General features: G+C 36.9%; 1 protein-coding gene across 1 annotated transcript; it reads left to right on the plus strand.

The window, feature by feature from the left end:
- The first annotated feature begins 679 nt into the window (after positions 1–679).
- On the plus strand, positions 680–1,599 carry LOC100264003 (stigma-specific STIG1-like protein 1). The gene has a single exon (XM_002263848.4). The coding sequence runs from the start codon at positions 741–743 to the stop codon at positions 1,221–1,223; it is 483 nt and encodes a 160-aa protein (XP_002263884.1). The 5' UTR covers positions 680–740; the 3' UTR covers positions 1,224–1,599.
- The last annotated feature ends 14,709 nt before the right edge of the window (positions 1,600–16,308 follow it).

Below are 16,308 nucleotides of genomic sequence, written 5' to 3' on the forward strand. Positions count from 1 at the left end.
TATGTTTTTATCATTAGTATTTATATAATTACTTTTAAAATAGTTTTTAAAAAATAAATAAAAATAATTAAAATATGTTATTTAAAAATACCTTATAAAAAAACTCTGTCCTATTTTCTGATTATGAAATATGATTTTTTTTTTCATTAAAGAATAGAAAATTATTCTATAAACATAGTTAACAAAGTGGTCTGAATTCCCAGATTGTCTCCCTATTTTGGAATTATGATGGGCGGCCTTTCTGTGGCAGCAGGAGGCTCAGTGGGCGGAATGGAGCCCATTTTGCAAGCAGGCCACAAAGTCGTTTGCTTTTCGTGATTGCACTAGAAATTTCTTTTGATTTGATAGCAAGAAATCATCATGAGAATAACGTTTTGGAAAATTAGACATTTGTGAAGATATAAATATATAAAATTTTATCAGAAATTGGTAGTTAAAAAATGTTAGTAAAAAAAGGAGGGGAAAATATTGATGGAGTTGAAGACGACCGAAGCTGGCCTAATTTCCCAAGTCTTCAAATTCTATGCAACTTGAGTCTCTCCAAAACTTAGAATTTAAAAATTCGTCCCAAGCCTAACTTTTGTTTACTTAATTAATCAAATGTCTGCCGTGCTATTAGACCATCCAACCTCCATCCTCCCTATAAATACCCTCAAATCTTCAAACCAAGACCATTCACATTTTCACATCTTCCCTCACCCACCTCCTCTTCTCTTCTTCGTCTCAAGCCTCTCCCCAACATGAAGTCCCTAAAGCTCGTTATTCTCATGCTGGCCCTGCTCTTGGTCATGGCTGCTGTACGTTCAGTCTCATCAGCTGAAGAAGAAGACTTCATGTTTGATCTAGACCAGGATGACAGCATCGCTGCTGAAGCTGAAAATTCTGATCAACTTCCATTACTTGAAAGCGAGCAGCCGATATCGCTTAGGGGGACTAGCCGCTTTCTGACGGAGGCGGCCCGGATCAAGGTGACGTGCGACAAGTACCCTACAGTATGCCGAGCCAAGGGAAGTGCAGGGAAGTACTGCTGCAAGAAGAAGTGTGTGAATGTGAGGACGGACAGGCTCAACTGTGGGGCGTGTGGGAAGAAGTGTAGGTACTCTGAGATTTGCTGCAAAGGGGAGTGCGTCAACCCTTCTTCAGACAGGAGGAATTGTGGGGGCTGCGGCAAGAAGTGTAAGAAAGGGAGTCTCTGCGTGCATGGGATGTGCAGCTACTCGTAGATTTCTGAGCATTGTTGCTGTACATGGGAAAATTTCTATATTCATGTAACTATGGCGAGCCATCACCATTTGATGGGCTTGCAAATCCGAGTTTTTTCATTTTTTTCTGATTCTTCATGAGGTCTTTACTGGTATAGATGACAACAATGAGCCAGTTCACAGTGCCTGAAATCCAAGACACTTCTTCTCTACCGGACTGGCCGCTTCCTGCTCATTACTGAGCAAGGAGAGAAGGATTGCAGGAACTGTGGATGGAGTGTGTAGTTACAAATAATAATTTCATGTACACTTCCTATGATGGAAAGCGGATCGTGTTGATGATTCGTTCAATAAAAGGAACATATGGGATATGCTATTATCCTCCATTGTTGAAGTATGATATCTTGCTTTTGTTGGCTATAAAAAATTACTCAACAGAAATCAGAGATAATAATACAAATTATAAAGATACAATGCAAATCTCTTAATCTTCTTAAGAACATAAAGATTAAATAATCCACCAATCGAGGTACACATAAGTTTTAACCTAATTGGATATGATCATATCCACGATCATTCTATTGTAATAAAAGAAATATTATAAAGAACATGATAAGATATAATGATTAAATTTCAAAATATCTTACATTCTTTTTCAAAATATATATATTTTTTTATTAAACTAAATATCCCTTCTTCCTCACCTAAAATATTTATAGATATTCTTAATAAATTTTTATTTTATAAAAGTTCCATTATGATGATATATGAATTTAAAATATGTTTTTTTTTAATGATATTAGGAATTCGTGACATTTTTAAGTGCAAAACAAATGTACCCTTGACTTCTATTCCCTTTCTATGTATTTGCGTATATCATCCTCTAAGTAATTAAGTACAATATTTGTTCAGCCTATTGTTTGTATGGGACGTCCAAATTATATGAATGAAACTGTAGCTCCTTTGGCTTTTAGCTGATGCAGATTGCCAGTACTATTTGTTGTAATTAGAATTACCTAGAAATTGAGAACACTATTGTAAAATACCAAAATTACATGAATATTGGTTAAATAGTAAAAACATACATCATTATTGTATGTTTGGTTTATGCGATTTGTGCGCATATCATTCTCTTTAAACAAATTGTCGGGTTACAACAATATGTTCGAAAATAGATCATCCAAATGAGAGTTCTTAGGATAGGTTAATTGTGGAATGTGACGACAAATATTATGAAAGATTTTATTTACTCTCACTAAATATGAATTGACTTTTGATAAGATGATCAAAAATTGATTCACTGATCAGTATTGTATAATATACTAATATATTATTATCTTATTTGTTAAAACTCACGTGCAACCCTATAGAAGCTGGCTCATGAGACAAAATCATGACTAAGCTTTAATATAAATGTAACTATGTAAGTAACTAGGGACATTACCCATAAGAAGTAATTAGCATGATACACATAATTGTTCATTACCAAGGATTTAAGCATGTGGGTGATCACATAATAAGTTATAAAGTAAAGTCGTGTCACTCATACATCATACAATTAGCTTAACAATCACATAACATAATTAATTTAACAGCTGTCATGTCTTTATTCCATTGGACATTCTCTTCTCCAAAGAGAAGCACTTTGATATGTCTTTCTTTAATTTTCTCTCTTCCTAATGATGAAATTTGAAGTCATGTTGATGAAAATAGAAAGGAAGAAAGGGATTCTTCTATCTATAATCCAACTAGAATATTGAAGTAAAATTTTTGTGCAATGTGGGTCAAATTGGGCATGCGCTAGAGGTGATACATGTTATATACCCCCATGAATTCAAGTTTAAGTTTCCCTTCCAACAAATTTCATTAAGAATAGTTTTATTCAAGTAGTGAAATATTGGAAGTACATTCAATATTTTCAAATACTATATAATTAAACATGTGAGATATTATTAAAATATGCACTAGGTAGTGGCATATGTGCATTTCAATTTCAATAATATTAATATGATTGATATATGCTATGCTTATTATTGCGATTGCTTAGTAAAACATGTTATAACTTGAAATAATTTATAGATCAAAATTACTGGCTACACGTGGATACAAAAACAGTAAGCTTCTAATTTTCTTTCTTTTGAATCAATCAGTGTCTTTTTATGGGTCAGATATTCAGTGTTTCGAGACTGTGACCCATTTCACCTTTTGATTAGAGCAGTACCATAACTATATCCATATCCTAACTTTGTAGACTTGATGACCTACCCATTTTGAGTCTGACATGACACCACACCTTGGTACCATTATATGACCTTACCATTTTTGTTCACCTTAGCATACTACAGTACCATTGCTTATTCTTTCCATCCTTTATTTGATCTAACTAGGTAGAGTTTGAGATGGTTAGACCTGAGGTGAGCTCTGCATGATGATAAATGGATCATGATGATAGCGTGGTTTGACTGCTTGATGATATTGCTGAGGCAGAGGGGTTATCATGGAGCATCCATATTTGAGCCATTGCACATGACTTCAGAGAGTCGAGATGACTAAAGATGGTGATTTTATGAGACGATGGTGAATGACTTATGATGATAGAGTGAGGTGATTGTCAGAGGGCTTTAATGATTATCACAGAGCATCGGTGGGAGCTTTCACATGATTGCAAAGAAGTTGACATGGTTGTGTTTGATAGATGTTAGTATTTGGTATTGACCATGTGATATATTGAGGGTGTGATGTATGTGGTTGTGGTTAAATAATGGGTGGTCATTGTTTCATGAGCTCATTTACCCTATTTACTTTATCATCCTCACATATAGAGTTACATGTTGCTAGCCCTTTGAGCCTCACACGAGCAACATAACCTTTTATTTCATCACTTCATTTACCTATTACACCAGGTTGGGGACCCTATAGTGTTTGCATGCTTTGATTAAATACATCATGAGTTCTAGACCTGACATACATATTCAGGCCTCATCTCTCACCCTTCATTGTGATATTTTCCATTTTGACATCATCTCATCACTTTTTTCGGCATCACATATCACCACTTGTGATATTCATTATCTATCTTTTCTCTAATCATTGTTTAATCAACATTATCCTTGTTTCACCTTGAGTGGTGGTTTTTCACACATCACTGCATGGAGGATTGTCACATTCTTTTCCCCCGTTCACCCCATGGGCAGTAGTTTAGAGGTCTTAGTTTGAGATGTTGTCTTATTAGTGAGGATTCATGTTATATCTGTATGTGGAGATGGTTTGATCATTTGGGTATGTATTTTCATTGGAGGTCATTCATTATTGATCAGAGTATGCACAAAAAAAAAAAAAAAAAAACAAAACAAAGAATATAAAAGATAATGCATTTTTCATTGTACCGTTTTCCATTGACTACATGTATGGATGTGCTGGTTTGCTTCATTGAGTTTGTGTGTTAAAGATAGTTCATATGGGAGTTTCTTTTTGAGATTTTATCTTAGTATATATTTGGGTGAGAGTATGAGTCGTCCATTCGATTTTCGTGAGAGGCGAGCAACCTTTTTTTAGGATTTTTGGATTTTTGCCTTATTCGTCATTGCATCCATTTTTATGTGACTACTTTCCATGTTTAGATGCAGGTTGACCATCACTCACTTTCCTATCTTTTTGTCTTCTTCTATCTTTATTTTATTCCTTCATTTCACTCTACCTCATCTGATTTCTTTCTTTTATCATCCTGCTTGATGTTTGACTTGGGTTTTATAGGACCTCAGGCGCTATCAACTCTCCTAAAAGCAATTGCTTGTAGGAAAGGTGCATACCATAGCCTTATAGTGCATTCACCTAAGCGCCCATGGGCGAACACAAGGGGAGTTGATGGACGCGGCCAACCCTCCGATGTGCCAACAATCTCCCCCCCAGCGACACCCCTAGGGTTCAAACCCATGACCTCGGCTCTGATACCACTTGTAGGACCTCAGGCGCTACCAACTCTCCTAAAAGCAATTGTTTGTAGGAAAGGTGCATACCCTAACCTTATAGTGCATTCACCCAAGCGCCCACAGGCGAACACAAGGGGAGTTGATGGATGCGGCCAACCCTTCGATCTGCCAACAGGTTCAATATCCACACTTCATTCTTGCTTATATGATATGTCATTCATTTATTATCATTTTTCATGTTGGAATCTTTATGTCCGCAACTCATAATGTTTTATACGCATTGCTTCTCATGCATGAGGGGTATAGGGATTATATCATTGGGATTATTGAGCCTAGTTTCCTCTTGTTTCTTTCACCCTCTTACCTTAGTGTAGACCCTCCATTTTATTCTCCTAGCACATGTCCTATTAGGTATTTGTTCGATACTTTACAACAATTTCCTGGTAGCCCATTACTACTCGTGTAGCCTATATTTTCTAAGCCACCTTGGAGATTTTGGTTAAGGGATTTACCTAATCCCATTGTGACTTTTGGCAGCCCTATTTAGACTTAGGATCACTTAGGCACCTCAGGCTCACTTAGGCACCTTAGTGTCACAAGATGCTTCACATGACCCTCTCCATGGCCTTATATAGGAGGAGGAAAGCTTCTAGAGACTTCTATAGCCATCTACACTAAGCCATTAGTGGGAAGAGTGTGGGAGGTTCTAGAAGTGCTTAGAGATGTCCACACATCTCTACACTATGGTGGAAGGCATGAGAGGAGTCCAAGGCTTTCTAGAGACTTCTAGGAATCTCTTGTATATTCTTGTACATAGGGTTGTACATAGAATAGGGTAGGATGTTCTAGAATATTCTTGATTTGTAAGGAACCCTCCAAGGTTCTAAATAGTTCCATTGGTGCCTATAAATAGGTGAGACCCTCATTTGGCCAAGGCACCACCCAAATCACTTCCTAACCAAGCAAGTGAGTCTTCAAAGCACTTGTAAAGGCTTCTTTGAGTAATAAGAGCTTCCATTCTCTAAGAGTTGACTACTAAGCTTCTTAAGCTTTCGAGTTACGAGCGTCTTAGCCTAGCAATCTAAGCATTGGGAGCAAGGTTGACTTAGCAAGGTCAAGCGTCTTGACTTGCCTAAGTGCCGCACGAGCTTAGTGAACGACTAAGTCCGTGACATTAGGCCCACTTATGCACCATATGTCCACTTAGGCACCTTAGACCCATTTAGGCACACTTGACCCATTGGGCATCACCTTAGGCCCACTTAGGCATCTTAAGTCCATTTAGGAACCCTAGGCCCATTTAAGCACCCTAGGCCCATTTAGACACCTTAGGCCCATTTAGGCATCCTAGGCTCATTTAGGCACTCTAGGCCCATATAGGCACCATAGGCCCATTTAGGCACCTTAAGCTCATTTAGGCACCCTAGGCCCATTTAGGCACCCTAGGCCCATTTAGGCATCCTAGGCCTATTTAAGCATCCTAGGCTCATTTAGGCATTCTAGGCCCATTTAGGCACCCTAGGTCCATTTAGGCATCCTAGGCCCATCTAGGCACCCTAGGTCCATTTAGGCATCCCAGGTCCATTTAGGCACCCTAGGCCCATTTAGGCACCCTAGGCCCATTTAGGCACACTTGGCCCATTAGGCACCATCCTAGGCCCACATAGGCATCCTAGGTGTCTAAAATGCTCATTTAGACACCTTAGGCCCATTTAGGCACCCTAAGCCCATTTAGACACCTTAGGCCTATTTATGCACCCTAGGCCCATTTAGACACCATAGTGTCATATGATGCTTCAAATGAGCCTCCTCATGGGTTTATATAGAGCCCAAGAAGTTTCTGGAGATTCTTGGAGCCATCTACACTAAGCCATTGGAGGGAAGAGTGTGGAAGGTTCTAAAGGTGCCTAGAGATGTCCACACATCTCTACACTATGGTGGAAGGCATGAGAGGAATCCAAGGCTTTCTAGAGAATTCTAGAAATCTCTTATACATAGGGTTGTACATAGAATTGTGTAGGGTATTCTAGAATCTTCTTGATTTGTAAGGAACCTTCCAAGGTTCCAGAGAGTTCTATTGGTGCCTATAAATAGGTGAGGGCCTCATTTGGCAAAGGCACCACCCAAATCACTTCCTAACCAAGCAAGTGAGCTTCTAAGCATTGTATAGCTTCCTTTGAAAGCAATAAAGCTTCCATTATTTAAGGGTTGCCTACTATGCCTTCTAAAGCTTCCAAGTTGTGAGCGTCTTAGCCTAGCAAGCTAAACATTGAGAGTAATGCTGACTTAGCAAGATCAAGGGTCTTGGCTTGTCTAAGTGCCGCACGAGCTTAGGAAAAGACTAAGTCCGTGACACTAGGCCCACATAGGCATCCTAGGCTCATTTAGACACCTTAGGACCCTTTAGGCACCCTAGGCCCATTTAGGCACCCTTGACCTATTTAAGCATCCTAGGACCATTTAGGCACCCTAGGCCCATTTAGGCACCCTAGGCCCATTTAGGCACATTGGACCCATTTAGATGCACTTGGCCCACTTAGGCTCACTTAGGCCCACTTAGGTCACTTTTTAGGTAATTTTTTGCATGTTTGCATGATTGCATTTTTTGTATGACTTGCATGGCTTGTTTATTTTAAAGTTGCGTGACTTGACTTTTTATTATATTATTTTTATTTATTTTATTTATTATCTTGTCTTTTTCTTCATCTATTTTATTTCCTTATTATTTTGCCACTTTTCCGTAATGCTTGTCCTTATTTATCTATTTTAATTTAATAATTTTGTGTAAATATTTTTATATTTTTATTTTTTAGTACTGTTATTATTATTATTATTATTATTATTATTATTATTATTATTATTATTATTATTATTTTATTACTTGTCCTTATTTATTTGAAATTTTGTATGAAATGTATGGAAGGTGTGCACGGTATTGATATTTGGAATGTGAGATTTCCTTGGATGCATGATCATTGGAGATGGAATGGATACCATATTGAGATTGGAAGATACGTTTTGGGAGAATTTAAGGAAATGTGGCTCTAGGAGATAAGGAAACAATTGAAGATTGACATGGCTTGGAGAAAGAAATTGGAGTTTGAGGTTTTTCTTTAGAAAGAGAGACAATTAAAAAGAAAAAAGAAAAAGGAAGACTACCAATTTGGTTTTGGAGGAATTATAAGGTCGTGCATTTAATGAAGAAAGTAAGTGGGTTCTTTAGAGGAAAGTGAGATTTTTCCTTAGAAGCAAAATAAAAGTCAACACCTTTTGTTTGGAAGCTTGAGACCACACTTGGGAAGGTTTTTCAGCACATTTTTTGAGGATATGGTTCAAAATGAGGGTTGTGTCTAGGTATGGAAAAGAAAAATTTATGGGCATGATGAAGAAAGGATTAAATGAGAGACTTGGTTTCAAGAAGTGGATGAAAGAGAGGATGGCAGAGCAGATCCTTTCTGATATCTCCACCGTGGCTGCAAAAAGGAATTTGTGGGGGGGGGGGGGGTGCACATTTTAGAGGAAATGATTGAAGGAAGATTGGAGTAAAAAATGAAGAACAAGATTTTTTTTAGAGAGGATCTGCCATTTAAAATATAGAAGCACCAAAATTTCTCAAAGGGGATCTGAGACACCCAAGTTTGAGACACCGCCAAGAAGAAATCTTCATGGACAGCCGCACATGGGAGGAGAGGGTAGTGGTTGCACATAGGGAGGAATGACAACCACTTGATGCTTAGAAAACATTGATGATCATGTGGTTGAACTTTGAAGATGCATCCATTACAAAGAGCGGGCTGCTACATGAAAAAAAAAAAAAAGATTTTTTTAGAGAGGATGATTGACGATTTTGGGTATTCAAGGGAGGAATGACAACCACTTGATGGTTAGAAAACATGGATGATCGTGTGCTTGAACTTTGAAGATGCAACCATCATAGAAAGCGAACTGCTACATGGAAAAAAGATGACTTTTTGAGAGAGGATGATTCACGGTTTTGGGTATTCAAGGGAAGAATGACAACCACTTAATGTTTAGAAAACATGGATGATCGTGTGCTTGAACTTTGACGATGCAGCCATCACTTTGGATTTTTTTAAAATTTTCTTATGTCACTAATGCTCGGATCCGTAGAAATGCCACCATGCTTTGACTCCACTTTCATGTTGAATGTAAGTAGAGATATTTACATTTGATTGAAGAGATGTAGCAATCATATTTGAGAAGAATTGCAACAGCCACTTTGTCATGCTTAATGGAGAAAAAAAAATTCATGGCATATGTGTGAGATAAGTGGCAATCACGTGGTGCTGTAAGTGGATTCTTAATGGCTGATTTGTTTTTCCTTGATACTTATTCATGGATTTCAATGGTGTTAGGAGGAGAAAGAATTTTTTTTAAAAGAAATTTTCAACACGTGGAGGAGAGAGTAGAGAGAATGGAGTGTTGTTTTTTCTAGTTGTTGGAGTGTTACATCTCATATTGAAAGCATGGAATTAAAAAGGAAAGAAGAAAGACTTAAAATAGAAAGCAAGTTAGATGAGAAGAGTTAGTTAGAAGAGTTGTTATTTCAGTTTATTCTTTACTCTGTTATTTTGTCATTGATGTATTATAAATAGGACTCAAGTCTGATGTAGTTTTTCAATTTTTCAGTTTCTGCAATTCATTTTCCTTTGTGTCCTATGTTTCTTGGTGTTTTTCATCAGTTTCATATTCTTCTGATTCTCAACATGGTATCAAAGCCAAACCCTAAAGCTTCCATAACCTAAATCGATCAATTTCTTCTCAACTTCTGCCTTGCGAAATTCTACTCTAGAATTCTCGCATTGATTGTCTTCCAGCTTCTTGCATTTTCTTGAATAAATTCTTGAAAATGAGTTCTGGTGATTCTCCTCTTGTCAATCCCTCTTCTATGCATCCTTCTTCATCTAATTCTTTTAATCAGCCTCCTATCAATCCTTCAGATGACTCATCAAGTTCGTATTACCTACATCCAAGTGACAATCCTGGTGCTTTGTTAGTATCAGAAATCTTCAATGGAGAAAACTATGTTGCATGGAGTCATTCAATAGTCATTGCATTGACAGTAAAAAACAAGGTACAATTTATAGATGGTTCAATTGTTTCTCCCTCTACTGGTCAGCTTGTTAAACACACAGCATGGTTAAGGGCAAATAATCTGGTTCTTTCTTAGTTGATGAATTCCATTTCAAAAGAAATATGAAATAGTTTGTTGTTTGTGGTATCTGCTGTTGATATTTGGAATGAGCTTAAAGTCAGATATCTCAGGAGTGATGGACCAAGGGTTTTCCAACTTGAGAAATCTTTGAGTTGAATCAGTCAAGGTGTTTTGTCTGTCACTGAATATTTCAGTACCTTTAAGACCCTTTGGGACGAGTACATTAGCTATAGGCCATTTCCAACATGCACTTGTGGCAAGATGGCAACATGCACTTGTGAACTTTTCAACTTTCTACAAATCATATAGCAATCTGATTATGTACTCAAATTCTTGGTGGGGCTAAATGATTCTTATGCCTCTATCAGAAGCCAATTGTTGCTAACGGTTCCATTACCAAACATGTCCAAGGTTTTCTCTCTATTGCTTCAAGAAGAAAGTCAGAGACAACTCACAAATTTTGCTACATATAATGAGACTCATGCTTTGATGGTAAAGCAATCCAATCAGCATAATTACTAGCCACAATCTTTCAAGGACAAACCAAAGAAATCTGCCCTACACTGTAGTCATTGTGGCTATAATGGTCACACAATGGACAAATGTTTTCAACTTCATGGTTATCTCCTTGGCTGGAATGGACTAAAGGGAAAAAGAAATATGGCTTATGCTTATGCTGCCATTACTACTCTAGAGGTCCCCAATCAAAATAGCAATGAGCAACAAAAGTTTTGTTTCACTCCAGAGGAATTTCATAAACTAATGGCGCTTGCAAATTCAGTTCAACCCAATTCTTCCGATCAGAATAATGTCCAACTAGCTGTTAACCTTGTCTCCATCTCTCACTTTTCTGGTAAAGTTCAACCTACACTTAAACCAAAATTTTTTTTTTCTTGTAATTCTGTTACTTCTAAGACAAATTCCACTTCATATTGGCTTCTTGATACGGGTGCAACATACCATATGATTTGTTCACCACTTTTATACCATTCTACACCTAAACCAATTAATGCATCCATCAATCTTCCTAATGGTACTACAGTTCCAACCACACACATTGGTACTGTATGTCTCTCAAATTCCTTATTTTTACATAATGTCTTGTGTGTTCCTCATTTTTCATTCACTCTATTATCCGTTTCCAAACTCACTAAACAATATAATATTTCTCTTACCTTTACTACTTCTCATTGCCTTTTACAGGACCAGTCAATGGAAAAGATGATTGGGATTGCTCTTGAAAAAGAAGGACTTTACCATCTAATTCCAGCTTCATCACAAGCTAAAACCTGCAATTCATTTCAGTTTAATTCTGCTCCTCTTGCTTTGTCCTATATTCACAAACACTTAGATATATGGCATTGTAGATTAGGATATGTATCTAGTTCAAGATTCCATTCCCTCAAACAGATTGACTCTACTATCACTCTTGATCATACAAATGATTGTGACATATGTCCTTTAGCAAAGCAAAGAACGCTTCCTTTTTCTGTATCATAGAGTAATTCTAATAAAAGTTTTGATTTGATCCATTGTGATATATGGGGTCCTTTTAACACTACTTCTTATTTTGGTTTTCGATATTTTTTAACTATAGTCGATGACTTCACAAGGTGTACTTGGGTATACATGATTAAAGCTAAATCAGAAGTGCCATCTTTAATCAAAACTTTCTGTAAAATGGTAGTAAACCAATTTTCTTCTTCTGCCAAATCTATAAGATCTGATAATGGACCATAATTCTTACTCACAAAATTCTATCTTAAATATGGTATTTTGCATCAGAGAAGTTGTGTCGAAACTCCTCAACAAAATGGTGTTGTGGAGAGAAAACATCAACATTTACTAAGCACTACTAGAGCCTTAATGTTTCAAGAAAATCTACCATTAATTGTTTGGAGTGACTGTGTGCTCACTGCTGCCCACATAATCAATAGAATTCCCACTCCTCTACTTCAAAATAAAACCCCTTTTGAAATGATTTTTAACAAAACACATAACCTTTCTCATTTAAGAGTTTTTGGCTGCCTTTGTTTTGCATCCACTTTAACTATTCACAGACAAAAATTTGATTCACGAGCCACAAAGTGCATCTTCCTAGGATATCCTTATGATATTAAGGGTTATAAACTTATGGATCTAAACACCAATAAGATCCTTGTTTCTCGGAATGTCATATTCCATGAAACAATTTTTCCTTTCCAAGTATTGCCCCAACATCCTGAAACTCATTCCTTTATATTTCATTTTTCACAATCCTTTTCAGATTCACCTTCTACCACCTCATTCTTCAATTCCTATCACAATATGGGATCTGCATCACCACCTAATAATTCTCATTCTCTCTCTGAACCTCCTACCCTTCTTGAATCCAACTTACTTACATTTCTCTCTCCATCCCATCTGGATTCAACTGACCCTGAAGTCCTACAACTCAGAAATCAACCAGAATTAAACAAAAACCTTCATATTTGTAGGACTATTATTGTGGTGATGTCTTTTTTTTCTCAAAATGCAACTCAAGCATCTACTTCAACTGATTATTCTCCTACTAAAGGTAATTTCTATTCTTTTCACCATTTTCTTCTACTAGTAGACTGTCTACACCCCATAAAGCTTTTCTCACCTCTATCACAAACTCTCCAAAACCTAAATCATACACCCAAGTTTCTCACCTCCCCGAATGGCAAGCTGCCATGCAACATGAACTTACTGCTTTGGAGTTAAATAAAACTTGGGAGCTTGTTACTCTTCTTAAAAATAAAAGGACTATTGGTTGTAAATGGGTATTCAAAGTGAAATATAAAGCTGGTGGAACTATAGAAAGACATAAAGCTAGATTGGTGGCAAAAGGGTATACTCAGCAAGAAGGCCTCGATTTCTTTGATACTTTCTCTCTCCTGTGGCCAAGATTATATCCATTCGCTTACTACTTGCTGTGGCTGCCGTCAAACAGTGGCATCTTCATCAACTAGATGTCAATAATGCATTTTTGCATGCTGATTTACATGAAGAGGTTTACATGGAATTGCCTATTGGGTTGGCTGTCCAAGGTGAACAGAAAGTTTGTCGTCTTTTAAAGAGCCTCTATGGCTTGAAGCAAGCTTCCAAGCAATGGTATGCCAAGCTATCCCAGGCCATTCTTTCCTATGGATTTGTTCAAGGTAATTTTGACTATTCTATGTTCATTAAGAAATCTAAAAGTTCTTTTATGGTCTTATTAGTTTATGTGGATGATGTGCTATTGGCAAGTGATAGCATTCTGGAAATTGAAAGGTTGGAGACCTTTTTAGATGCCAAGTTCACTATTAAAGACTTAGGCCCACTGAAATACTTTCTTGGCTTGGAAGTTGCAAGGTCCAAGACTGGTATCTTATTATGCTAATGAAAGTATATACTTGACACACTTAAGACATTGGTTTAACTGGATCCAAACCTACTGCTTTCCCTATGGAATCTACCCTCAAGTTATCAGCAAATGATACCAATTTCTATGAAGATCCATCAGGTTACCGAAGACTCATTGGCATATTACTTTACTTAACTCTCACTATGCCTGACTTAGCCTATTCTGTATGAGTACTCAACCAATTTTTAGCAAAACTTGCTGTCAGTCACCATCAAGCGACTATTCGAGTACTGAGGTATCTAAAGGCCACACCAGGGCAAGGTCTCTTTTTTCTTTCTTTTTCAGATTTTCAATTAAAGGGTTTTTCCGATAGTAATTGGGTAGGTTGTGTCGATACTAGAAAGAGTGTCACTGGTTTTGCAATTTTTCTTAGCAACTCATTGATTTCATGGAAATCAAAGAAACAAGTTATAGTTAGTCGATCCTCTATAGAGGTAGAGTACTGAGCCCTTGCAACTACCACCTGTTAAATTCAATGGCTTTTGTATGCCTTACAAGACCTGGATTTCAAACATTCACAGTCAGCTTTGCTATATACTGACAGTAAATCAACAATGTCCATCGCCATAAATCCAATTCAGTATGACAGAACAAAGCACATCCAGATTGATTGCCATCTTATTCGCGAAAAATTGCAGCAGCATGTTATTAAGCTTTTCCATATTCCATCGCGATTACAGCTCGCAGATATCTTTACAAAGCCTTTCGGTTCTCTACCTTTTCTTTATACTCTTCGCAAGATGAACATCATTAACATCTATGTTCATCTTGAGGGGGGATGTTGGAGTGTTACATCTCATATTGAAAGCATGGAATTAAAAAAGAAAGAAGAAAGACTTAAAATAGAAAGCAAGTTAGATGAGAAGAGTTAGCTAGAAGAGTTGTTATTTCAGTTTATTTTTTACTCTGTTATTATGTCATTGATGTATTGTAAATAGAACTCAAGTCTGATGTAGTTTTTCAAATTTTCAGTTTCTGCAATTCATTTTCCTTTGCGTCCTCTGTTTCTTGGTGTTTTTCATCAGTTTCAGATTCTTCTGATTCTCAACACTAGTGATATCCAACATTCTGAAGGGGTGAAGAAACACGTTGATCTGGATGGATTTGGAGCAACATGCCATATGTTCTGATCTTTCAACAGCCCATGCATGGACTCTTTCCCACAGACTGCCACTTGGAGATGTGAGGGTTACATAGCATATTGGGATTAAAAGAGTTCCCTACATAGTTCAGAAAAGATATATACAGTACGCATGATTGGAGAATTGACACGTAAGTTGCCATGTTGATAAGGATTGAAGCACACAACCGTATTCCCCACCATCAAGGGGACTGACACACATCATTGAACACTAGCATGTACATTGAGTGCAAGAGAGGGCGACTGCATCATTGATTCTCTAGGGACTAGTAGCCATAAATTCTTTTCAAAGTGGGTTGCTGATTACTACTCAAAAAGAGCATATTTTAGATAATAATTCTCATGATTTTCACGTCTTTTGAGTAGTAATTATGCCTAAAACACTCAATTAACATGTTGTCTCCCTTGCAAGAGTTACTAACAAGTTTTATGAAGTTTTGAAGTCATTTCAAGGTATTTTTTTGATAAATTGGTGACAAAAGAGATGAATCAAATTGAAAAAAACAAATAAAGTTGATGATGATCCAAATGCATAATGAAAAAAGCAATGCAATCGGTTTGGATCGGGATTTGGAGGTAGTTGATGTGGAATCAAGAGAAAGAAATGAGAGAAATTGCAAAGAGGAATCGAAAAAGCATGTTTTTCAATTTTGCATGACCATGCGAAATTTTCGCACAGTCATGCGAAATGAAACATAATAGACTTGGCTGCAGCACACAAAGGAAACGTGAAAAGTGATTTCGCATAACCATGCGAAGTTTTCGCACAGTCATGTGAAACGCTCCAGGAAGACGAAAATGAAGCTGATGGACTTTCCACTTCGCACCATCATGCGAAATTGCTGGGGGCTCATGCGAAAATGCATTTTCTCCAAATTCCTTGATGAATAAGCATCCGGAAGACCTCTTAGATGATGTCAAGTGTCCTCTTGACCTTGGCCTATAAATAGAAACGTGATTGACTCATTTGAGGACTTTTGATACATTTTCTAATTGTAGAACTTTTTTGATTTCTTTTCTCTATATAATTCTCTACTTTCCTTCATTTTCTCTCATTTTCTCGGTAGCCAAACATATCTTGTGAGATCAAATCTCCAAGCATGAGTGGCTAAATCTCATTTTTCTCGGAAGAGGGAGGATCTAGAGGTAAGATCTATGGTGAATAAGAGAATTGAACTTGAATTGCAAAGGTAATTTGATCCAATTGATTGATTAATTGAAATTTGGGGATTTTTCTCTTCAAATTGTCTTGGATGATTACTAAAATGCAAGCTAGGTAGATTCATCAAATTCTTAATGCTAGATTTGATGAAATTGAATAGTTGCATAGTATGAATCATTGGAAGATAATTTAAGATGAATTGAATATATGATTCAAATTGATCTCTTGGATTAGATTACCTAATTTGAAGAGAGATTAGATCTAGACCTAAAGCTAAATCAAAAATTGG

Source organism: Vitis vinifera, chromosome 10 (assembly GCF_030704535.1).
Source record: "Vitis vinifera cultivar Pinot Noir 40024 chromosome 10, ASM3070453v1".
Lineage (NCBI taxonomy): Eukaryota > Viridiplantae > Streptophyta > Magnoliopsida > Vitales > Vitaceae > Vitis > Vitis vinifera.